The following is a 25,720-nucleotide window of genomic DNA, read 5'->3' as shown; positions in this document are numbered from 1 at the left end:
ATGTGCACAGAGCCACATGGACATTTGCCCAGCATACACTGAACACAGAGAACTGTAAAGCTGACAAACAGATGCATCCAGATCAAGAATAGACTGCTCAGAGCTACTCAGCACAAACAGTGGCACACTGTATTGCTTATGGTAATACCATTAGAGAGTTGGGTAACCTAAATTACAAAATAAACTGATTTATCTGAAGATAAATGGGGTTTTGTTTGCGATATAGAGAGTAGCAGATTTAAAACCATCTCTTTATGCCGGGTTACTTGTTATGATGTGAAACAAGCCACAGAAAAATATTTATTTTTTGTATCATACACAACGTTTTGAGCATTTTGGCCTTGGCCATTTTTTTCTCTTTTCTTTTTTAGTAACATAAAGGGGGACTTCCACTTTTCACGTATAATTTTACTTCCAGCAGACCTGTTCTCTATTTGGGACGCTAATTTACAAAATTTATCTCATGTTGTATCTTATATGAGCTAAAACTAATAAAACAGACAATAAACTCATAAAGAAAATGTCATTTTCATGAGGCCCTTTTCTCATGCAGTCCTTTACAAATGGATTTCTTTTTGAATTGGCCAACAGAAAGAATGGTGATTTAAGAAACACCTTTATTAGTGTCCTAAACCTGCTACATCCATCTTTTCTATATACAGTCTATGATCATACATGAAATAAACACACCGTATGTATGTATTGATAAGTTTGTTTTTCCTTTTCTTTACTTGTTTTCTCCCATTTTTTGTGTTTTTATATTCCCTATATTTATATTGTATATAAATATATTGAAGCTAAGTAGAGAGCTAAAAAATAAACAAAGAATGGATGTATCAGGCATTTTCAGGCAAACATGTTAAATTACCTAAGAGGTTTGCTAAAATTGCAGGCAGGTATGCTAATTTTTATCTTCATAGATGTAACAATGGTCATAGAAAACAGAGTGTTTGTTAAAAGGGAAGCATTAAAGCAGTGCAGGCTAATATGCAGTCAGAATTAGTTACCTTTCCAACTCAGCAATTTTCTTGTCCTTATCATTCTTTTCGGTTTCCACCTCTCGCAGGATGTCCAGCAGTCTCTCCACCTCTGTCTGAGCCTTATTAGCTTCATCCTTGTAGTAGCTCACCTCCTTTTCCAGCAGTTTCACCCGGTCCACATACTCTGGGTTCCCTCTGGAGCCCGACTGCTGCTCCACTTCATGGGCTTTCTGCATCAACATGCCAAGAAAAGACAAATACAAACATGTACACGCCCAAAAACACACAGTTAACAAAAATAACAACCCAGTATCAACAAAAGTGTGAAGCGCAGAACGTTTTACTGTCAATGAAAGAGAGATACATACAGTACACTGTAGTCCATCAGTGACTTATATTATCTACGTCTCTTGCAGTGTCCCTGTACTTTCAAATGAATAAAGCCGAGGCAAATGTTGTGGATGAGGGCATCATTACTGGTACTGGCTCATTAGTTTTAACAAAGCTATTATTTAGCTCCAATTAAATGGTCCATTGAGACTCACTTCATGCACATGGAGTAGAATACAGGACTTCAGGATAGTCTGTGAGAGTTTTGTATGTCTGTGACAATAATAACAAATCATTATAGTTAAGCACTAAATTGATTCACTGGCTATCAAAATCAGAGGTCTAGTTTTTGGACAGCAAGGACATCTCTCCACTACAGTGGTACACAGCACCCTGGACAATACACAGCCACATATGTTAACACATATCGCAGAGTTACACAGAGCCATCCACCAAAACACTGCAGTGATCTTCAACCACGGCCGATACCTTCGCTAACAGCACCACACTGAGACAAAAGAGAAGCGTGGCAACACTGATACTGACAACATGCACAAAGGTCGACCAAGTCATGCAAACCCAACGAAGCTGCACAGTCTTTGCAATTGTCAGTCCAAAGAATGAAGAAAGAGAAGCAAGGGTGACCAAGTAAATCTGTTCTAACTGTCATATTTTATGCATGAGGAACGATGCTAGAGTTTAGCTTAGAGGAGATATACATAATTTTATTTAAGACCCAATAATCCTAGTTGAAATTTATGAAAAATAACTACAACAGACAGTTATTGGACAACAAATTGCCCTCCATATGGCCCCTGCAAATATTGCAATGAACAGTATACTACAGAAGAGCATTTATAGGAGGCTATAGGAAGGAAGCACTTGATGATTTGAGGATTTTGCAGTTCAATTACTTTATTTATTTGAATGCATTCTGTGTTTTTATTCTGTTTTCCTTATCTATAACATTTGTTTAAGAACCTCTGAAATTGCCAAGATTCACAAAATACACAAAAGTGGATCAAGTTGGGGGGATGTCAATATTATAATTCACTGTCAAATAGTTTGATATTTTTTGAGGATTTTCACAGAGATGCTAAAACACACTGAACTGAAATGCTGTGCTAAAAATGTAATATTTAGACATAATTCAATGACAAATATGTATTAAAGAAAGGTTTGTTCACTCTGTTTGCCTCTTTTAATTTTTTTCACTGGTTATAAGTGCACCAAATATGAGGAAACTTGAATGCCATGTCCTGTGACTTCAATTGCATAAAGTCTCTGAAAGTCCAATGAAAAGTTTACTATTAATTTGTCATATTCCCCACATGAGCTTCTATGACAAAACACACGTGTGCTGCATTTGAGGTCAGTGTAACCTGTACAATTCAGTGAATGTATGGGTTCCTGTTGCCACACAACTTCCCAGATGAGGCCTTAGTGACTAAAAACATTACCATTAAATTTAGCTATAGATACAAAATTTTACATAAATGTAAAATTTGTTACATTTAAATGTTTTTTTTTGTGCTGTGGAAGAATATGACAGTTTATTAAGTATAACCACCGAAAAAACTATCTACAAAGCCAAAACTTAAAAAAACAACAACAACTTCACACATAGTTAAAGCTAATGCAGTCTAACAGTCCTGCAATTAATCCCAGGTGTGTCCTTACATGACACAGTGTAATGAGGCTATACTAAATCATAGGAAGACTTTTACATGTAAAATGTAATTACAACAAAGGGCAATAAACAGCTGTATAAAATTAACCCTCATAAAGACAGAATTTATTGCAAGATTGTTGTTTTAGTTTGAGCTACATATACTTAATAAAATGGCAGAAGAATCTATATTGAGCACGTTCCAGCAGACTAAGTAAGCCTTCGGTTCTACATATATGCAGCACCAGTTTCACCACATATCACAAACAGTTACAGGATGAGCACAGTGCACAGGACTCTGACTGCAGCTCATTATATCAGTACAGTGCAATGAACAACATGCATCCTGGGTGGGTGAAAGCAGGACCTGTGCTGGGGTTTGGCACGATCACCATCTAGCATATTTCAAGGAAGTTATCAGTGTCCTCATGCTTTCAATATGTGCCTCAGAGAGCTCAGGAGAGGGACTTACAGGAGTGTTCATGTGACTGAATAGCTGCTCAGCTTGCTACATTGCAAACAGAGGGTTTGAGGAAGGAACAGGAGGGAGACGGGGGAGTCCCGGGAGAGTAAATGTCAGGATTGAGTTTGAGCCAAAGAGAGAACAGCAGGATCAGACATGGTACAATACATGTTTGACAGATAAGTAACATAGTACACATGTTGTTAGGCTAACGGCAACACAACAGAGACAAACACAGAGGAAGAGATGATACAGCGATAGTCTCAAGAAGGAGAAGAAGAAGGCAAAGAGGGATATTTAATGACTGCCTGCTACTTGCAACACCCTTAAAAAGCATGGCTGCCTGTTACAGGAGACAAAGCACGATGGCAGCCATTAGCCTAATGAAGTGTGCTTTATATAAGGTCTGTTCACATTTCTTGTTCAGGTCCAAAGAAACAGCCTAATGAAGGATAACATGTTCTCAGAAGTGAGACCTCAGTATTCTTGTTTCTTTACTGCTACTTTAATTTTTAAATGGGACAGAGCTGTCTTCACTGAATAATCTGTGATCATACTTAATCTTCCCTCAATGACACAGGCCAAGATCAGACCAGCAGGAAAATATGAACAGAGAAAATACACTGCACGTTAATTTGGCCAATCATTTCTACAAAAGGAAAGTAGCCTTTTTTTCTTATGTCTGTAACTGCTTAACAGTCTCCACTGAAGTGGTCCCTGAATTCACAATGAGCTCATTCCTTTCTTCGCAGTGGACACTCAGCTCTGGCTTCTTATCTACAATTCAGTGCAATTAAAGAGAGACATTGCTGCAGTCTTCATTCAGAGTACAGAAGCTCTCTGCAATTCAGACAAAGAGACATCCATAGAAAATGTTGCCGTACTGACTGCTAAAATGGTCAGCTTTCATCCAGACATTTCTGAAATCATCAGCGGAAAGTCATCATTTATATATGACCTTCAGTAAGAGTAGCATTAGGCTCATTTTTAAGTTCTTTCTTCACAGTGGATCACTGATAGCAAAACAGTGTTAACCAGTGTTAAAGTCCAGAACATGGCTGCTGTCGAGCTGTTAAACACAGGTTTCCTGAGCACATGAAATTGCTTAACTTTATATAGAGATTGAATAGTACAATCAAAAGCTTAGCAGCAGCTCCAACATGAAACTTGTTGCGGTGTCGTTTTCCCAACACGTGCAAACTTGTATGAGTCTGTGTGGTGTAATGCTAGCTTTACTACACTGTTTGACCCCAATTCAGGATTTCCGACTTTTCCACCTTTACTTGATTTCCCTCTAACTGAAGCACAACAGATCTTTAAAACCAAAAAAACTGGATAATTAGGATTGGCTGCAAAAAGTAACTGTGTAAAAATGAGCATTAGATAAGCCGTCTTTTAATATAGATGGCTGTGGGAACCATAATCTGTAATTACTTCTTTCAAAACAACCTGCTGAAAAATTCTCTACAGGTTAAAAACTGTGAATTGCTCGTCTCTTAAAATCTAAATTAAAATTTTGCATTATAGTGTGCGAGGTGATTCGGTGGTGAGAGATGCACACCTACCTTCTGTAACTGTGTCTCCAACTTACTACATTCCTCTTTTTTCTGCTCAATTGCAATCTCCAGTGACTTGAGCTTTGAATCCTTCTTGAGGCCAGAGGATGCCAGGGATGATGCGTGTTCTTTCAGATCGATGAGACTGGACTGCAGGTGAGTAGTCAGGACAGACGGTTAGCAGCGCTTCAAACCAGGCAGGCCAGCAGAGTGCCAGCATGTGCAACAAAGTTACAGCACCTGAGGCGACTGCTTAAATGGCACCTAAAGCCCTACTGAAAGATAGTGTTTCAATATTTGCTGTGCATAAAAAAGGTGCATGCTCTGCAGCAAAGAGAAGGACACAGTCATGTGTACACAGCCCTGTAGCCTTATAGAGAAAATCTCTTTGCTCACTGACCTCCTTTTCTGTTAGTTCTATCTGCAGGCTGTTCACCTTCTCCTTCAATTCCTTGTTCTCTTTCTTATATGATTCCACTTCTTCCAGTCGTTCTCTGTCTTCTCTCTCCCTTTGGTCCTTCAAACGCTCAATAATCCTCTCCTAACACACAGAAGCACAAAGAATTAAAACTCTTCATATGACTGAACGGTTAAGAGTCTATATAAACATTAAACTGCTGAGATGTTCATTTAAGATTGTTCCAGCACAAATCAGAGATTTGTATCAGTTCATTCCTTTTAAAAAACAAATGTCTCTAGTTATGTGAAATTAATATCACACATGAAAAATACAGTTATTAAGAAATTAGACTAAAATTAAGCTAAAATGCTGAATCAAGCTAGATGCCGTGCCTGGAATTTTACCCCAGTGCTACTTTGTTATTTTTTCCTTGTATGTTTTTATAAGTAAAGATGTAATCATCAAAATCTGGTTACCTAAAAATTGAATAAAACACTAGTGCAGGAAAGAAATAATGATATCTAATGCAGCTAGAGGATTACATCAGCTATTTCCTCAATTATACATAAATCTATGAACTGTAATAGAGTTACTACTGATATTTGGTGAGGTTCCACGATTTTTAGGAGGATTAAGAAAAGTCAAACCCGATGGAGCTTTTTAAAGCACCATGATGGGCTTCACAAACAGCCTTAGTGCAGAGAAGGGCACAGTCGCCCTGCTGCGACATGTGCCTTCATCTCTCTTCTTTGATATCAAGGAATGTAATAACAGAATGTAATAATAAATGTTTTAATATTTTATACTATTCACACTTCTTTCTGCACAAGTACAAATCTGATCTCGTCACAATTTCAGAAGTTCTGTACAATCACTCCACAGCAACTAGACGCAACTTGTAGTTGTTTAAAAAAAGAAGAAGAAGAAACAGAAAACAAGAATTTTTACTAACATGGTTCATTTAGAGGAAAGGTTTAACATATGTGGGAATTTCACCAGCTACCAGCTGACTAAGCTTAATATGAAGTCTGGAAATAAGAGGAAGCATTTCTGTTTGTGTCTCTTTAAATTCCCCTTATGAGGAACTCTAAAGTTCAAGTATCTATGACAACACCGAAGCTTACATTATTCTCTTTAAAGAGTGTAACTTTTACTAAATTAAATAAATAAATGTGTATTTATCTTCTCTTTTTCCTCACCCCCAGTCACAGCAGATAGCTTCTCTCTAATATTAGCGTACAATATAAAGCACTTTGAGGTGATTGTTGTTGAATTGGCACTATATAAATAAAATTGAATCGAACTGAATTTAATTGAACTGATGGCGAACATGCTCCTTTTCTACTCTGTGTGGCACTTGCAGTGTGTTCAAGTTTCACTAGAGCCCAGAGAGAAAATGTTGCAGACAAGTTGGAGCCACCCATACAAACGCTGGCAATGTGCCAATCTGCTAGTGACCAAAACAACCACAAGGAGGTTTTTGGTGCAGCATCCTCTTTGTGATCAGTATCACTTAGCGACAGCCAGCAACCATTTACCAGTCGGTCAGGGAATACAAGTTTGCTTAGGACCGTGTTACTGCGACCTAACAGAGATATAAAACGTCAGGAAAAAAGTTTGCTAATCTCAATTTCTTGTCGATAATGACGCTAATGTTTGGTCCTTGTGGTCTTCTTGAGAGCATACAAGAAAAAAAGAGGTCATTCACATCCTGGATTTTGAATGAATGATTGTCTGAAAAAGTCACCTGGAATTCCTTCCAGTATATACATCCTTTTGATGATATGATAGTAACTACAAACAGATAAAGTGTCACAGTTCAGAGAGTGTTACGGGTTCTGTGGTATAAGGGTGGCGTGATCTACCTTCTCTGACAGCGCCTCTTCCAGGGTGGCCAGGGCAGTGTCTGTGTTACTGGAGTCGGTCTGCAGAGACTTGACCCTGTCCTTGAGGTTCCCCAGCTGCTTGTCTTTGTCCCGCAGCTGCTCCTGCAGGTTCTCAATCTGACTCAGAAAAATAAGAAAAAACAAGGAGCAAAACACACAATAAAAAGCACGATCTCCAAACCAGCGCAACATTTAAAGTCGGTATATCTGCCATTTTTTAAGTCTCTGAAGCTTAACACACTACATAAGCAACAATGTACAATGTGAGAAGAAATACATCAAAAACTATAAGACCTTTAAGTTTTGAAAAGCAGAACTTAATGTAAACCTGAATTTAAACCAAACTGCTATCTGAGCAGTGCAGGACTGAATTAAGGTATTTTATTTATGATAAGACAGGAGAAAACAATGATTCATAATTAATAAAAATGATGAAACAGATAAAAGTGCAAAGATGAGAGAGAGAGAGAGAGAGAGAGAGAGAGAGAGAGAGAGAGAGAGAGAGAGAGAGAGAGAGGGGGGTGTGTGATCAGACACAAGAGAAGAAAAACAAAACGGGAGAGCAGGTCTGGGTGCGATATGGAGTAACACTCTGTGAGTATTTATAGCACACACAAATGAGAGCCAGTGAGGCAGAAATATCTTCTTGCTTGTCTTTCTGTGGGCATTTTCCCCTGAGAGCATGAGACTCTCTCACACTTCATGGACAGAGTAACCTCCCAGCTTTATATTTCCACAGAGCGACTGGTTTAGTCCAGGACACGGAAATGTGACGAAACAACCCACACAGTCGCTGTTCATTTCAAATTTGTGACTAAATCTGGAGTAATTAGACATGCCTCCACAATACAGTGTGTTGTAGACAAAAAAATAAACAATAACTCAAAAGCAGAGTAATGTGGGCAAGCCAAAATTGTGGCTAAAGTGTATTTCCTCCCTAATGTTTCTACATGGTGAGGTCTTCTTTCCTTCCATTCTCACCTTTTTCTGCAGGACATTAATCTTTCTTTCTTTGACCTCAAGCATGTCCTTCATGTCCCTGATTTCTCCGGCGAGAGTACCCTTCTCCTCCGTCAGGTCCTGCAGCTGCTTGGTTTTCTTGTTCAAGAAGGACTCTTTCTCCTCCAGACGTAGACGTAAAGCGTCAACCTAAAGCACATTAATACATGTCAGAGGAAGCACACAAAGTGGACTAATTATCCCAAGTGTACCATTATAGTTAAAAGCACTTTGATTTAATAACTTATAGTAACCCTAAAGTAAAAAAGGTGCTGGATGAGTATTTATTAGGGAAGTATTTTAATAATTCACCACAGTTATTTATTTATTACTGCAGATCTGTGATGTTTTCTGGTCTATGAGCTGTGACAGTACACTGGGCAACAGTTTTTCATTGGTAGTGACCTAGGTTGCACTTCACTTACTACAAAGCTTTCAAAGCAAACACTCTGCTGATATGATTTGCTGTAATAAGCCTCGGGCCCAGGGCGAGCCTATTGTTTGCTCAGTTTGGCTAGGAGCTTGAGAATGTTTGTGAAGCGATGTATTGTTAAGTTAATTTATTGTACGTGTACAAATAAGTTGAGCTTGTTTTATTACCTCCGTTTGCAGGATGGCAGCACGTTGCTCCTTGGCAGTGAGAGACTCTTTGAGCACCTCGATATGCTGTTTGCAGTCTGAGTTCTGGTTGTTGAGGGTCTCTAGCTTCGTCTGCAGAGCCAGCAGTTCTGACTCTTTCTTTGACAACTCCTGCTTCAACTGGTCAATCTGTACATGAGAGGAAGCAGATCATTTTGACCCAACCGTTACGTGAGCAGTGTAACGATTTCACACTCACGAATGGGAACCGCGAGCTAGTCTGCACAGCTTTCGCACTATTTTCATCAACACGCTTCTCCCTCATTAAATATGCATTTGGGACTAACTCCCCTGCATTCATCATATATTATACATCATTTCTATTCATGATTGATGAAAAGAAGTCTAAAAATAGAAGAACAAAACTGTGGCTGGTCGCTTAATAAGGAGAGAAAACGTAAACACTCCAAAGACACGTACGCGTGAGCCCCAGAAAGTCACAGACACACACACCTTGACACTATCACAGGTTGTAGGTGGCTGTGCTTGAGTGTATGACTCTAACTCTGATATGCAAACACAACTTATCATCACGGACCGGTCGGAAAACAAGCAGCGGAAGTCAGTTCAACAAAAACAAAGCTTTCATTGTGGCTTATCTTATTTTAGACTTGTGTTTGTCTTGTGGCCACAGATTAATAAAGTGATGTACTTTTTATGTGTAATTAAGGAAGAAAAGTGTTTTCAAATGTTAAAGTATGCGTTTGCAAAGTTTGGATTTTTCCCCACTTTTGGCACGGAGCCTCTTTCAGATTTTTTGCCGTCAGGGCACTTTGCTGTTCTCACTATGTGTTAAAGCAGCTCATTTATGTAACACAACATTTTTCAGTACTCTCTCTTCTGCACAGCTCTGTACCCTGAACATCATGCCTGCCATTTTATATTAAGCCATACTTTAACAGCATCAGATCTGCATGCACAGTGCAGTTAGTCTCTACCTTCGTCTTCATAAACTTAGAGTGGTTCTTGTAGACCTCCATCTGTTTGATTTCCTCTTCTCTGTCCTCTGTGTTCAGTAAGCCGTTTGCCTTCAGCATTTGAATCTCATCCTCCAGATCCCGAATGTTGCGTTCCAGAGAGGCAATTTTGGTGTCCTGCACACAAACACGCGGAGGAGACACACCTCAAAACCAGGACTGGCATGTCCAAAAGTTGCATGCTGCAAATAAATCTGAGCTAAAGAAAAGAGTCCAGGAAACAAATGGAGGGTAAAAGATTTAAAGAGAAATACAGACACAGAGACTGAAAGGGGGGGAGGAACTGAAAGATATAGTGAGATAAACCAAGAATGGAAAAAGCTCTTTGGTCTGACTGAGAGCAACTGCAGTATCTGTCGGTGAAATCAGAAGCGTTCTACTCAGCTCCGTGCGGCAGCTCGGAGGATTAATCACCATTGGGAAATATTGAGCGCACATCCAGTACGGCGAGATCAACCAGGACCGGAGAGAAATGCGCAGGGGGAAAGGAAGAAAAGTAACAAGCCGTAGCTTTTGCCGTAGATGCTTGCAGATCAATGCAGAATCCAGTCTCTAGACTGCGACTGTGAGTGCAGCTTTAGCTTCACGGCTTTTTAAATAAATAATACAACGTCTTTAAGATTAGCCATGGTCCATCTCCCTCTCCAGCAGAGCATGGAGCAACCTTGTTGTTCTCTGTCTTTCTCTCTTTTTTTGTGTCCCTCCTTCTTTCCTCTTAGTGACTCTGAACTTATGAACTTATGGCCATTAGCAGGGGCAGTGATAGCCCGCTGCAGAGGAAGGTGGGAAATGTGATGAGGAATGATGAAGTACCAGACAAGGATCTGAGGGGTTAACGTCAATGTATGAGCACTGCACATTGTACATGCACTTCGCCCTGCTGCTGCACCTCAGCTCAGTCTCTGTGTTACGAGACGAACATCAATGAACTAACACTGCTGCAATCGAGACAAGACATCGTACCTTTAAAGAAGAGTGATTTTATTCCATCCACATGTAATCACTGGTACATCGACCTGGTCAGTAAATCTTGCTCTTTATTTCCCTTTCCCTGCCTCTGTATGCCTCTCTGTCTCTCTATCTCCCTGCATACTGGCCTCTCACTGTCATAAACAACCACACCTGTTTCCATGGCAGCAGCAGGCAGGCTATATACCGTGCACTGTCTCTGGTGAGTGAGGAGGAGAGGGTGGGAGGGATGTAGGGGAAGAGAGGGAGGGAGGATTATTCGTGCTTCCATCAGCATCAACACAGCAGTGGGAGAGAGGAGAGGGGGAGAGATGCAGGGTCTTCCTGCACAGCACAGGAGGAGAAAGGAGGCGGGACTTCCCCGCGCGCCGTATGAAAATCAACAGGATCCTAGAGCTTGCACATCACATGACTAGGCTGGGGCCTGCTCGGCACGGATCCAGCCGAGTGAGAGGGGCTGTGTCAGCTCAGCGATGATGTCATGATTTATTTTGAGGAAGTGATGTCAGGCCTCTGCAGTGAGGCTGGTGGTGTCTACAGTGGTTCATTGAATGAGCCTGATATCGCTAGTGTCACATCCAGCTGCTGTACAACATGCTTGTGTAAAGAGGGTGGGGTCCTTCATCCTAAAAGATTCTCCATATGGTATGTTTTGTGGAATTATTTACAATCCAAGATGCTTCTTGCTATCCTTTTATACACTTTTTTTTGCTATATTTCAGCTCAGTAGTTTTTCCTCAGTTCAGAAACCTTGAATGAAAATTTTAAAACAATGCTTTGGAGTCACAATACTCCCCTGCAAAAAAATGAAGCTGAAATGATAGAGCTGGAGTCTGGGATGTTTGCAAACAATCTGTCATGCAGAATAGAAAACATCTTGTCATGAAACTGGTGTGGCGTGTTACTGTCTGGGGTAGCTGGCCATCTGTCAAGCGAGCCACAACAGCTGAAATGTTAAACAGTAATATTGACTCTTGTTTATGTTTGCACAACTGCTTTGTGAGCAGTACGTGTGTGTGTGTGTGTGTGTGTGTTTGCTAGAGTGTGTCAGTGTGTTGATGATTGACTCAGCTGCCGACGATCACAATCACAACAATAGATTTGCCAGAACAGGTTTCCATTTAGACATGCAGTGGCAAACATGCTACAGCTGTGAACGTCAGTCAGTTAGGTAAATACAAAAATAACATCTGGCTTTAAACAGAAGCAGTGAAGCGTAGTTGATGATGGGCCCTGCTGTATGTGTTTATGCGCAGGCTGTATAGGAGTCTTACTTTCATCTCTATAATGGTCTGCAGGGCCTTAGTTTTACTTGGGTCCTGATGCAGTTGATTTCTTCTGTGCAGTTCCTTAAAAAAAAGACAACAATTTGTAGCAGCGGTACAGCAAAACCGATCGTGGTCTCCAATGAATAGCTAGATTATTAAAATTTCAAAAGCTCACCTCACAATGCATAAAAGCTTTATGCTTACACATGCAAAATATTTCATGCAACTGCTCTTCAGTTCTTTTACTTCATACATTACATAATTGTTATGATGCAGGGATAAGCAGCAGAGAAGAGAATATTGATTTTGTGACATGCTGCACTGCCATCTAGTGACAACAAAACAAAAGAACAGTTTTTTTTTTTTACTCTAAAGCAGTGAATGCAATGACTTAACATCATCATCTTAACCCTCGACATATACTACCTCTCGCAAATGGATGTTTTCCTTCTCCTTTTGATCCAGAATGACCTCCAGGTGTCCCAGTTGCGCCTCTGCTTCTGCAATGCGCCGGGCTCGTTCTTGCTCCTCCTCCTCGGTCGCCCTGCCCGGGCCCGGGGGCAGCCCTTTGCTCTGTAGCATCTCAAGCAACTTCTTAATTGACTCATCTCTGGCACCCAGGGTTTGTTTCTGGGTCTCAATCCTCAGTTCCATCTCCTCTAGGGTCTTTCTCAGCAGGAAGAGCTCCTTGGCCTGTCTGTCATGTTCAGCCTGCAGCCGCCGGAAGTTCTCCTCTGTCAGCTCAATGGTGGTGAAATGCTCAGACCCAGAGCGGTTACCACTCTCCTGCTGCAGCAGGTGGTTGAGGTCTCGCTGTGTGCGCAATTCATCCTGCAGAGCTTGGATGGTCATCTGAAGATGCTACAAACACACACACATATACAAACACACACAGAGGCTTACCAATTATTGAAACTATTTTTAGGTATAGCTCATAACCGAACATTACGTAATAACACTACACATGGGGATGAACAAACAATCCCACAGCAGGTCGATCATGGGGAACACATGACTTACCTTGGCACGCTTTTAGATTTTAGGTTTTTTGTTGAAAAAGTGTGAAGCACGGATCTAATTTAAGTCCTGACTGCATAGATTTACAGTTGTTGGAGAAAATATCTTTAAAAAGAATTCACAGCTTCCAAATATAAATGTATTAGTCTGTAAAGGGCTTTATTATACACAGAAACACCCTGGTGCTCTCACAGGTCTGACTTTCACACTGAGAAAGCAGGGACCAAGTGCATGTACAATAACATGCACATTCAACTTTATGTAAACTGGTACATATAAGTGAAGAAAGTGTGCAGATGAACAAAAAAAAAAACTGAACACCCTGAAATTTAATTTAATTCTAAATCTAAATGATCATAATCATCTGTATTCATCAAACATAAAGTGAAATATTCCAAGCCTTTTTTGTTTTAAATTTGATTATTATCCCCTCCTTGAATCGCTACCTTATCGTGGTGGAGGGGTTTGTTTGTCCCAGGGATCCCAGGGGCTATGTTGTCCGGGGGCTTTTGCCCCCTGATAGGGTCTCCCATGGAAAATTGGTCCTGAGTGAGGGACCAGACAAAGAGCGATTCAGAAAACCCTTATGAGGAAAGCATCGAGGGAACAGTTTACCCTGCCCGGGGTAAGGGTTACCGGGGCCCCGCCCTGGAGCCAGGCCCGGGGAGGGTGCCTGAGGGCGAGTGTCTGGTGTCCAGGCCTTAGTCCATGGGGCCCGGTCGGGCACAGCCCAAAAAGGGGAAATGGGCCCATCCTCACGTAGGCCCACCACCTCGGGGGAATTGTGTGCCGGGCAGCAGCCAGGAGTGGAGGCCCTGGCGCACTGATCCCCGGCTACCAAGACTGGCAACTGGGACAAGGAATGTCACCTCTCTGGTGGGGAAGGAGCCTGAGTTAGTGCGTGAGGTTGAGAGGTACCAGCTAGATATAGTCAGGCTCACCTCTACGCATGGCTTGGGCTCTGGAACCAGTCTCCTGGAGAGGGGCTGGACTCTGTCTCAGTTTGGAGTTGCCCCTGGTGAGAGGCGGCGGGCTGGGGTGGGTATTCTAATATCCCCTCGGCTTGCTGCCTGTACGCTGGGATTCTTCCCAGTGGATGAGAGGGTTTGTTCCCTGCGCCTTAGGGTCGGGGAACGGGTCCTGACTGTCATCTGCGCTTATGCGCTGAGTGGCAGTTCAGAGTACCCAGCCTTCTTAGAGTCCCTGGGTGGGGTGCTGGAGGGTGCTCCACCTGGAGACTCTGTTGTCCTACTGGGAGACTTCAATGCTCACGTGGGTAACGACAGTGATACCTGGAGGGGCGTGATCGGGAGGGATGGCCTCCCTGATCTGAACACGAGCGGTGTTTTGTTATTGGACTTCTGCACAAATCACAGTTTGGCCATACAAACACTTTGTTCAAACATAAGAGTGTCCATAAGTGCACGTGGCACCAGGACGCTCTAGGCCGCAGGTCGATGATTGATTTTGTAATTGTATCACCAGACCTGCGACCATATGTTCTGGACACTCGGGTAAAGAGAGGGGCTGAGCTGTCAACTGATCACCACCTGGTGGTGAGTTGGATCAGGTGGCGGGGGAGGACGCTGGACAGACCCGGTGCACCTAAACGCGTAGTGAGGGTGTTCTGGCAACGCCTAGCAGAGGCCACAGTGCGTGAGATCTTCAACGCACACCTCCGGCAGAGCTTCAACAGCATTCTGAGGGAGACTGGGGACATTGAGTCCAAATGGACCATGTTCAGCATCTCTATTCCCGAAGCTGCTGCATTGAGCTGTGGCCGCAAGGTGGTTGGTGCCTGTCGTGGTGGTAACCTCCGAACCAAATGGTGGACACCAGAGGTGAAGGGAGCCACCAGGCTGAAGAAGGAGTCCTATCGGGCTTGGCTAGCCTGTGGGACTTCGGAGGTAGCCGACAGGTACCGACAGGCCAAGCGGAATGCGGCTCGGGCAGTGGCTGAAGCAAAAACTCAGGTGTGGGAGGAGTTCGGAGAGGCCATGGAAAAAGACTTTCGGACTGTCTCGAAGAGATTCTGGCAAACCGTCTCAGGAGGGGAAAGCGGTGCTCTACCTGCACTGTGTATAGTGCTGGCAGAGCGCTGCTGACTTCGACTGAGAAAATTGTCGGGCAGTGGAAGGAATACTTCGAGGACCTCCTTAATCCCACTGACACATCTTCTGAGGAGGAAGCAGAGTCTGGCCACGAGCTGTGGGTAGTGACCGAAAGAACGAGATCGTGGATACAAGCGGAGGAAATGAGCTTCCTCCGAAGGGTGGCTGGCCTCTCCCTTAGAGATAGGGTGAGAAGTTCGGCCATCCGGGAGGGGCTCAGAGTAGAGCAGCTGCTGCTCCACATCGAAAGGAGCCAGTTGAGGTGGTTCGGGCATCTGACAAGGATGCCTCCTGGGCGCCTCCTGGGTGAGGTGTTCCGGCCATGTCGCACCGAGAGGACCCACGACACGCTGGAGAGATTATATCTCTCGGCTGGCCTGGGAACGCCTTGGTGTTCCCCCGGATAAGCTGGAGGAGGTGGCTGGGGAGAGGAAGGTCTGGGCTTCTCTGCTTAGGCTGCTGCCCCGCGACCCGGCCCCGGATAAGGCAGGAGAAGATGGATGGATGGATGGCTGGATGGATTTGATTTTTATGGTTTAAAACTCATGAAAATCAGAAGTCCAGTAAACTATTAAAACAATTTGTAATGTAGAAATATTTAATTAATGGAATATATGTTTATATAAATACTCAGTACTTGGGAATCCTTTGCCACTAATTACTGCATCAGAGCAGTATGACACGGTTGTTCCACTGCTGAGGTGTTACTGCTCGGTTCCTTTGATGGCGGCCTTCAGCTCGACTGTATTTTTGGGTCAGGTGTTTCTCATCTTCATCTTAGATTCTCTGGGGATTCGGGTCAGGAGAGTTGGCTGGCTAATCATTTACAGTAATAACATGGTCATGGTAGCAGTTCTGGCACTGTGAGCAGGTGGTGCTTTTCTGCAGATGGAAGCATAAAGTGTTATAAAATCTCCTGGTAGATGTCAGTGTTGACTTTGGACTTGATAAAAAACAGTGGACCAAAACACCAACAACATCGGCTGAAGACTTGGCACCCTGAGTCATCACAGTGTGCGGACTTCTTACTGGACTTCAAAACATCTTCGATTTTGTGCCTTTTCCACTCTTCCCCCAGACGTCAGGACCTTTGCTTCATTTGAAAAAAAAGCATTTTGCACGTCTGTGCAACAGCCCAGTAACACTGCATCTGTCCACTCCTCGAGAAGCTCTCCCAAGTTCTTGAATCAACTTTTCTCACGATTCTCTCAAGGCTGCTGTCATCCCTGCTGTTTGTGCACTATTCCTACCACATTTTTCCCTTGAAGTCAGCTATCCACGAATAAGCTTGAGCACAGCACTCTGCAACAGCCAGGCTTTTCTTCCGTGCCCTTGTGGACGATGTCAATGATCATTATCTGGAGAACTGTCAAGTCAGCAGTTGGGTTGTGTTTGCATGTACTGAACTAGACTGAGAGATAGACATTATTTATACTGTGTGAACAGTATTTCACTCAAAATGAAATCTATATTTTTCTTTATAAAGACCTGAAATATTTCACTTTATATATGATGAATGTAGAATGTATCAAAGTTCACCTTCTTTAATTTAATCACAAAAAAATGAACTTTTCACAATGCTCAAATTTTCTTAGATGCACTAGATCTTCAGACCATATGAGGGACATTTTTAGAGGAAATCAGCGCAGATATGGTGAAACTGATGAGGATAATATGGGATACAAAACTTATCAACTATACAGATTTTTGTTTTAATCTAAGTGTCTAGGTGCATTTGAAGAGCACAATCTGTATGCATGGTTTCATAAATCTGCCTTTGCCTTTGTGCATACACACAGCTTTATGCATCTGCCACCAGGACACGAATACTAAAAGTTAAAAATATCAGAGGGGCCATACTGTTACAATGAAAACATATGCAAACTAACTGTGAAATTTCCTGGTAGAGACTGGCTGGGTGGATGAAAACTAGTTAAAATATAAAATTAATGAACAGAAGTTACAGTATTGATACCCCATAGGGACAGATCAGCCATCTGTTGAACAAAGGTGTGCATGTTTGTGAATTTGTCTGTCCGTATTACATGATATCAAAGCTATACACCATTCACATTCTTTTTATTGATTGGTTTTGGGTCTAGAGGAATACCTTTAAGGCCCGGTTTCTGTCAAAAACTGACTTCTGTTGAAATTTTCTTCCAGCAGAGACAGAGAGTGGAGCACAAATTACTTTTTGTTCAGAAAATAGCTCAGTCAGGATCTGAAGGAGTGGAAAATATGTGAAATCAAACCGACTTCATGGGGAGTCTGAGGTTTTAGGTTTTGTTGTACTAAAGGAGCACCAGACATTATTACATTAAACAGAGTAATCGCTTTGTACTCTTAAAATGAGGAAACATAAAGACCAGGGTTCATAGGACAAGAAGGGAGCCTGAAACACTGAAAATATTTAACTTCTAGGAGTTATAGGATTCATAGGAGAAAGGACTGTATGGTGCAAAGGGATTGCCAGGTGTCTGAAAATACACGCCACACTGAAGGTGACTCTATGTTGTGCACTCAGCACGTGGTGCAAACATAGGGACAAACCTTGGTTCTCCTGGCATCCAGCAGCTGCAGAGCATGGGCAGAATGAACAGAAAAACAAATGTATGGTGAAAACACAGCGTCAGAGCTTGATGCAACAGAGATGGATGAACATAAACAAGTCAGAGATTAAAATGAGAGCTGCCAGTTTATCAGTCCACAGTCAGTAGTGCAAATTCTTCTTAAAAACAGACATTTTGGCTTGTCATAGTAGGAAAAGCAATGGAAAAAATTAATCATTTTAATAGTGACAGCATTTAATTGATAAAGGATGCTTCAGAGTCCTGAGCTGTACTTCCACACTTACACATATGTGTGTTCACATTAATAGCTCTGTCTATACAGAGTGCTCAGAGGGTGTACACATAACCATCAAAAAGTTAGGGATGGAATTCTGTACACTTCTCATCTCACTGCGTGCTGAGACTTACTAGAGCTCAGCTATTTCTTTTATTTCTGCCTTTTCTCTCTACAAGAAGTCAAAAGTCTGTCCACAGAAAAATGATGACTTTATCAGAATGGCCTTTCTGGAAAGAGATGAAGAAAAGATTGGAAATGGCTTTTTAAAAAATGACTTAAGCATTCTGGTTAGCAGCAGTGATAGATGTACAATTAATAAAAGCAGTATAAATTATGTTATTAAGAATGATAATGATGAGATGAAGCATTATCGTAGAAAACTGCAGCTACAGAGAAAATACGCAAAACATTACACCAGCTTTAAAAGTACATTTTTTCCTCTTACAATCTTGCAGCAAATATATTTTTTGATCTTTGTTAGCTTATTTTACCATTTCATTAGAACTTACTGAAATAGTAATTGCAGAGGGATGTAACATAATGAACAGATTAACCACAGAGTCACTAGTTGCAGTTTTAATTTATAATAATTACAGTGTAACTACGTTATAATATATGTAGTACAGCCACCTCTTAATATAAATACAAAATTATCATAAATGTCACAAAACCTTCTCATTTGGCTCAGTATCTGAGCACAGAACTGACATGATACTGTGTAAGTATAAAACATGTACTCTTCCGGCCATCAGGGGGCGGTGTTTGTGTCAGCATTCTTGCGGGACTGCTGCCAAGCACAACTCCCTTCAGTAGTGCTGTTGGAAATATAATATATAAAACAGAGAATGAGGCCAAACTTTAAAACCTGAACAGTCTCTTAGTGACAAACACTTTTCAACACAAAGTTTTCTCTCTCACAGAAATATTAATTTGCTATGTACATAAAAACATGTTAGAAATATATCTAATTTTTTGAACATGTAGAGGTTAAATCTCTGCAAATACTGAAACCCAACCGTTTATTTCTCCTCACATACTTTCTTTCTTATCCTCCCTCATTTCTGCTCCTTTCTCCTAAATTACCTCCCATCTTGGAACTGAACTGCAAAAGCCAGTCCAGTGAATCCATTTACATAATTGCACTGTGGGTTAAATTGACTGCATCGCCGTTCCTCCAATAATCACAGCACAACTGTGGAAGTTTCTGTGAATCAGTAATGACTCAGCGGATGTTCCCTTTTTGGTCACCCTCTCTCTCACGAGTAGGCTTCTGTTTGGCCGCATATCCTAAAAAATTGCTTCCAGAGGTTTCACCAGAGTCGCAGAGAGATGCTAAGCTTCCCTCTTCGACTGACACCTGGTGCAGCCGGGGGTAACTGGCTGTCAGAAATCTTGTAGTGCGGAAACAGGAAATCCATTTGAGAGAGACCATAAACAAGGAGTCAGATTCAGCCATTTTAAGGAATATATCTATAAAAAGCAAAACTCTGGTTAATCTAGAGAAAAAAGACTGAGATTAAGTGGAATAAGTTTCTTAAAAAATCTGCCTGCAAAATTGCATTAACCTGAACTTTAGACCTAAATCTACTCTAGCAATCCATCCATCCATTTTCCTTACCTGTTTCTCAAACTGAGGCATATCGCAGCTACCACAGGAAAAGGCAGGATCGGTAGACAGAAACTTACTACAGTTCCATCTACCTACTCATGCAAAAGAGTAACCACTGTATGTGCTTACTCTTTAGCACTGTATTATGTAAGCACTGTATTGTGCACAATACCACAAGGCAGCTTACAACTACAGTAAGTATTCAATTCAGTTGTATTTATACAATGCCAAATTACAATAAAAGTTGCCTCAAGGCACTTTATATTGTAAGGTAAAGGCCCTACAATAATACAAAGAAAACAGAAAACCCCCCAACAATCATATGGCTCCCTATGAGCAAGCGCTTTGGAAAAACTCCCTTTTAACAGGAAGAAACCTCCAGCCAGGCTCAAGGAGGGGCGGCCGTCTGCCACGAATGGCTGGGGTGAGGGGAGGAAGACAGGACAAAGACACGCTGTGGAAGAGAGCCACACATTAATAATAACTAATGAGAGGTGTATGAAGGTTTATGAAGACTTTAAAACTATATTTTGTCATTTTGACATCTAAAAGTACTGTTGTTCTGTAAGAATGTGCACGTGCTACATCTTAAAGAGTCAAACATGACATTAAACAGATTGAACCCAGAGTGTAAAATCTCCTGCCTTACAACATGTCTTTGATGCTCTTTCTTCATAGCTAAATTATCCAACAAAGGCTCAGGAATCTCTGTGAAAATATTGGCTGATTTCTAACATCCTTGACATTTTTTAAAGAGTTCTTCTCCTTAGCAGGGGCTGACAGGCGGCATTAAATAGTTGTAGCTGTTGGGAAAATTTTAAATGTGATCCACAATCAACCACCTTTTTCCTCAATGTCAGAGGAGCCAGCCAACCTCCCTTTGTGCCCTGTTTAAAAGAACTAGCATTCCTGCTCCACCTCTATCACTTGTTGGTTTAACAATAAGGCATGACCTTTTCAGACTTATACTTTGCCTCCATAAATCCTGGAAGCAGAGGAAACTTCAACAGAAACTTCTACTCTTCCCCGCCTTATTATTCTAACCAGTTGCCCACAAGGATGGGTGTTTACTAGGATAGCTAAAATGTGTCTTGCAATGAGTAATAAAAACTGTTAAAGCTACTCTACCCTCAGAATTATATTCAAAGCTGGTGGCATTTAGGCGGTTTTACCAGGTGGCAAAGGAAAAAGCTGCGATATGTGTGGCATACTGTCTGTGTATGTGTTAAAGAATGTGGGTGTTTGCATCTGACAGACAGCTTTAAAGTGCTGATTCGGAGCAGCCTACTCCTCACTACATTCCTAATCTTTGTATTGTATGTCGTGACAGCTGACAATACACAATTACACCCACACGAGGCAACTGTGCATCTGCATGCAGCTACAGGAAAGTTAGGCAGCAGAGTAAAGGCACGAATCTGTGAGTCTAGGCAGTACACACAACTGTGCAGCAAGATTTTTTCTATGCAGCACTACTAAAGATTAACCCTTGGTAGGGGAATTTCATTTTGATATCTTTCAATATGGATTTTTAAAGCTGTAGGCGTGATGTCTAAACGTATTAGATGTTCTCCTCATAGTCAAGAACAGCCAACTATAATACTCCAGCATCATTAAGTTTGATAAAAACCAAAGACTGAGGAGTGATCTTCTACACTTAGGCTTTGTTTAATTAACTGAGTGTCAAAGCGTCACTGTGAAGAATGATATGAAGTTCAAACACAAGATGAAATGATTCATTTTAGCAGTTAAACTGTGCTCTGATGCAGATCTGTTCACTGTTGATGTAATATGCAAAAGAAGAGCAAATAATTTATTGATTATATATTTTTTTATGTTTCTAAACTCATTGATAGCACACTGTTTATTAGTAGTACTATTGTTATCATTTTTGCTAGTATTTATTGGATAATATAATGCAAAGTTGCCATCCACATGGTTATAAAAGTTATTTATTAGCTATAACCTAATAACAAGTCAGGGCAAACCAATATACACTGGAAACAGCCAATGTTTTGTTTTTAAACCCTCTGAGCAATAAAATACAACATATGTTAACTTTTGGCTTCTTTAACCGTTAATGTATTAAATAATTAGATTCATAACCAACGCCTGTAAAACTCGTGTATTTGAGTGCACATGGGGGCACAAGTAAAGGTTTATGTACTTAATTCTGCTCTCTTTGAGATAACATATGGGGGTGGTGATTACCCCAATCCATCATCATCAAATGAGAGAAGCCATAATGAGAGTGCTGCTATCTATTTTTTTTAATTAAAGTTTTTTGTAACTGTGTTTGCGGCCATTTACACACACAAACACACATACACACACACATATATACATATGGAGAGAGAGAGAGAGAGAGAGAGAGAGAGAGAGAGAGAGAGAGAGAGAGAGATAAATATATAGCCAGGCAAATGTGATGACCCCATATTGACCCCACAGGTATGTCGCATCTTTTCTCTTTCAGCTGAAAGTAAGAAATACGTGTGTGTGTCTTGACAGCAATGGTGAGAGAGCACTGTTGTTTTTTGTGTGTTTTTGGCAACACAGTCTGCTATCTTTATGGATAACCCCACATGCATCCATGGTGGCGTGTCAGTAAATATGGGGGTGACAGGACTGACTGAACTATAGAGAAGATCTCTCAAACCTACCAACAGTTCAAGAGCGCAGGAAGCCGGTAATAACTGTTGTCTCTCAAGATGCAGTACATAGATTTTCAGCACAGGAGAAAATCATCAAAATAATTTCTGCACTCTTGAAGTGTGTAAGTGCGGACCATTTGTGCATTGACCAGTTGAATCACTGATTGATTCATCAACACTGCTTGCCTTTCATTAATTGTCAGCGCACGCCTCTGCTAATCATGATTTTCAGTCCTTGTTGTAGTTATGGAATGAGCTTACGTTTTCTTAAATGTTCACAAAGTCTATTTTTTGTAGAATGTTGCAGTTAATTAACAATATAAATGAATACTATAGATTTATGAGGCAGGCAGCAGAAACTGTGGGATTAAATGCACCAGACATCAAAAGAAGAAATGAACCTGTGACACAGTTTGTGTGTTTCTTTACTAATTCTGTGTTGGTAGTGTAACGTTGAGTTCATGGGCTTTAGTGTATCCATTAGGCTCAGGCTTATGTGCTATGAATAACAGCAAGCTAATGTGATACTTCTTTATTAAATCGTCTTCAAACTGATGCAAAATAATGATGTACAATCCCATCAGTAATGATGGACTGAAGTGGATAATTTCACGGTCATTTTGCATGAAAAATCAGCTAGTCTGTCTTTTACTGAAACGTAAAGGCTGTGTTTAATCTACAGGAATGTTGCCAAATTAATGTGCTCATGATATGGTTTTTAATCAGGCATGAATTAGAAAAACAGAACCACACATGAGAAAAAAAGAACTAATGTACATTTCTTTTAAATATCAGGGTTTTTTTTTTACCTCCAATAATCTATGTTACATTAGAGGAAATAAATATTTGATCCCCTGCTGAATTGGTAAGTTTGACACTTACATAGAAATTAACAGTATCTACTTTTTATGAAGGTTTTATTTTAATGGAGTGAGGCAGAATATCAGGGCAGCACAGTGGTGCAGTGGTTAGTGGCGTTCCCACACGTGAATTGCATGAGATCTCTCCAGGTATTCTGGCTTCCTCCCACAGTCCAAAGACTGTTAGTGGGGTTAGGTTAAATGGTGATTCTAAAGTGACCTTCAATGTGAATGTGAGAATAGTTGCCAGGGTTTACCCCGCCTTACATAAAAGTTATAAATTCATTTGCATGTCACTGAATGAAATAATTATTTCATCCCCTGAAACCAAGCCTTTGGAAGAATTCTTACTCCCACAGATTGGGAGCACAATCACAGATACTCCTGCTCTAAACCATCTTTGCATAAGACTAAAGAGTTGTCAAAGGATGTAAGAGACAAGATTGTGGACCTGCACAAGGCTGGAGTGGGCTACAAGACCATCAGCAAGAATTATTGTGAAAAGGGAGAAACTGCTGATATGATTATTCACAAATGGAAGAAATATAAAAGAACTGTCAATCGCCTTCTGTCTGGAGTTTCATGAAAGATCTTGAGCAGTTGGGACCACAGTAATCAAGAACACCATCCGTAACACTCCACAATGTAATAGATCAAACTCTTGCAGCACCTGCAAGGTCCCCCTGCTCAAGAAGGCACAAGTTCTGGGCTGTCTTAAGTTTGGGGCTGTTCTGGGTTTCTTTTTACCATACAGGACAACATCACTGCATTGAGGGGTCACTGGATGGGGCCATGTACTGTAAAACCTTGGATGAGAACCTCCATCCATTAGGTCATGCATGGGTCTTCCGGTATGACCTAAAACCAGGGTCGGCAACCCTGGGCACCTGTGCCAGCTGTGGCATGCGAAGGGTTAACTGATCTGGTTAACGACCATAGCTGGACTGGCCATCGGGCATACCGGTGATGGTGATCGTTTATTTAATATTAATTTCTAGTATCAGCTGATGTTTGCTGGAGCCACAGCTGTAAGCTGCTGGCCATGATATAGGTTTGGATATGTGGTGAGAGGGAAACGGAGATGTCCTTACTGAATTATCAGAGCTGAACAGGTTATGGGGAAACAGGTTTACCTTTTAGGTGACATGAATGAGTTGAAGGGAAGTTATGAACTGTTTCTGAGAGACAAATAACACCAGGATCCTTTTCTAAGTAGCTGAAAGCTGGTAACTGTGCAGGGGCGGGTCTAGCAAAGTTTTGCCAGGGGGCCAGGAAGGGCATTAACAGGGAAAAGGGGGGCACAAAGAAATACTTTTCTTTCTTATTCCATCCATCCATCTTCATCCGCTTAGGCAGCAGCCTAAGCAGAGATGCCCAGATCTCCCTCTCCCCAGCCACCTCCTCCAGCTTATCCGGGGGAACACTAAGGCGTTCCCAGGCCAGCCGAGAGATATAATCTCTCCAGCGTGTCCTGGTCTGCCCCGGGGCCTCCTGCCGGTGGGACATGCCCGGAACACCTCACCCCACCCAGGAGGCGCCCAGGAGGCATCCATATCAGATGCCCGAACCACCTCAGCTGGCTCCTTTCGATGTGGAGGAGCAGCGGCTCTACTCTGAGCCCCTCCCGGATGGCCGAACTTCTCACCCTATCTCTAAGGGAGAGGCCAGCCACCCTTCGGAGGAAGCTTATTTCCGCCGCTTGTATCCGCGATCTCGTTCTTTCGGTCACTACCCACAGCTCGTGGCCATAGGTGAGGGTAGGGACGTAGATCGACCGGTAAATTGAGAGCTTCGCTTTTACGCTCAGCTCCCTCTTCATCATGACGGACCGGTGCAGCGTCCGCATCACTGTAGCCGCAGCACCAATCCGTCTGTCAATCTCCAGCTCCCTTCTCCCATCACTCGCGAACAAGACCCTGAGATACTTGAACTCCTCCACTTGGGGCAGGAACTCATCCCTGACCCGGAGTGGGCACTCCACCCTTTTCCGGCTGAGAACCATGGCCTCAGATTTGGAGGTGCTGATCCTCATTCCCGCTGCTTTACACTCGGCTGCGAACCGTTCCAGTGTGAGCTGGAGGCCTTCACTCGATGAAGCCAACAGAACCACATCATCCGCAAAAACCGCGACCAGGACGAAAACCGCATTGTTCCTCCTGTATCCGAGGTTCGACTAACGGACGAACTCTCCTTTCCAGCACCCTGGCATAGACTTTCCCAGGGAGGCTGAGGAGTGTGATCCCCCTGTAGTTGGAACACACCCTCCGGTCCCCCTTCTTAAAGATGGGGACCACCACCCCGGTGTGCCAGTCCAGGGGTACTGCACCTGATCTCCACGCAACATTGTAGAGGCGTGGCAGCCAGGACAGCCCTACAACGTCCAGAGCCTTCAGGAACTCGGGGCGGACCTCATCAACACCAGGGGCTCTGCCACCAAGGAGTTGTTTAACTGCCTCAGTGACCTCGCCTCGGAAATTGGCGGGTCATTC

The 25,720-nt window shown here is 42.1% G+C and overlaps 1 protein-coding gene across 8 annotated transcripts in view; it reads right to left on the bottom strand.

Moving 5' to 3' along the window:
- erc2 (ELKS/RAB6-interacting/CAST family member 2) overlaps window positions 1–25,720 on the bottom strand; it is a 46,923-nt gene that overhangs the window by 7,505 nt on the left and 13,698 nt on the right. For 5 of the 8 annotated variants that reach the window (XM_080301798.1, XM_026167805.2, XM_026167810.2 and 2 more), the window contains 11 exons: window positions 17,815–17,838; window positions 12,563–12,997; window positions 12,143–12,217; window positions 9,861–10,016; window positions 8,884–9,051; window positions 8,266–8,433; window positions 7,264–7,401; window positions 5,399–5,539; window positions 5,008–5,148; window positions 3,452–3,487; window positions 1,008–1,210 (listed from right to left, as the gene is read on the bottom strand). In XM_080301798.1, coding sequence (XP_080157924.1) covers window positions 1,008–1,210; window positions 3,452–3,487; window positions 5,008–5,148; window positions 5,399–5,539; window positions 7,264–7,401; window positions 8,266–8,433; window positions 8,884–9,051; window positions 9,861–10,016; window positions 12,143–12,217; window positions 12,563–12,997; window positions 17,815–17,838 — 1,685 coding nt within the window. The remainder of the gene's footprint in view (window positions 1–1,007; window positions 1,211–3,451; window positions 3,488–5,007; window positions 5,149–5,398; window positions 5,540–7,263; window positions 7,402–8,265; window positions 8,434–8,883; window positions 9,052–9,860; window positions 10,017–12,142; window positions 12,218–12,562; window positions 12,998–17,814; window positions 17,839–25,720) is intronic. The other 3 variants (XM_080301801.1, XM_080301800.1, XM_080301802.1) reach the window with 3 other exon arrangements.

Source organism: Astatotilapia calliptera, chromosome 5 (genome assembly GCF_964374335.1).
Source record: "Astatotilapia calliptera chromosome 5, fAstCal68.1, whole genome shotgun sequence".
In the NCBI taxonomy this organism is placed as follows: domain Eukaryota; kingdom Metazoa; phylum Chordata; class Actinopteri; order Cichliformes; family Cichlidae; genus Astatotilapia; species Astatotilapia calliptera.
This window is presented reverse-complemented; position numbering and strand designations above follow the sequence as displayed.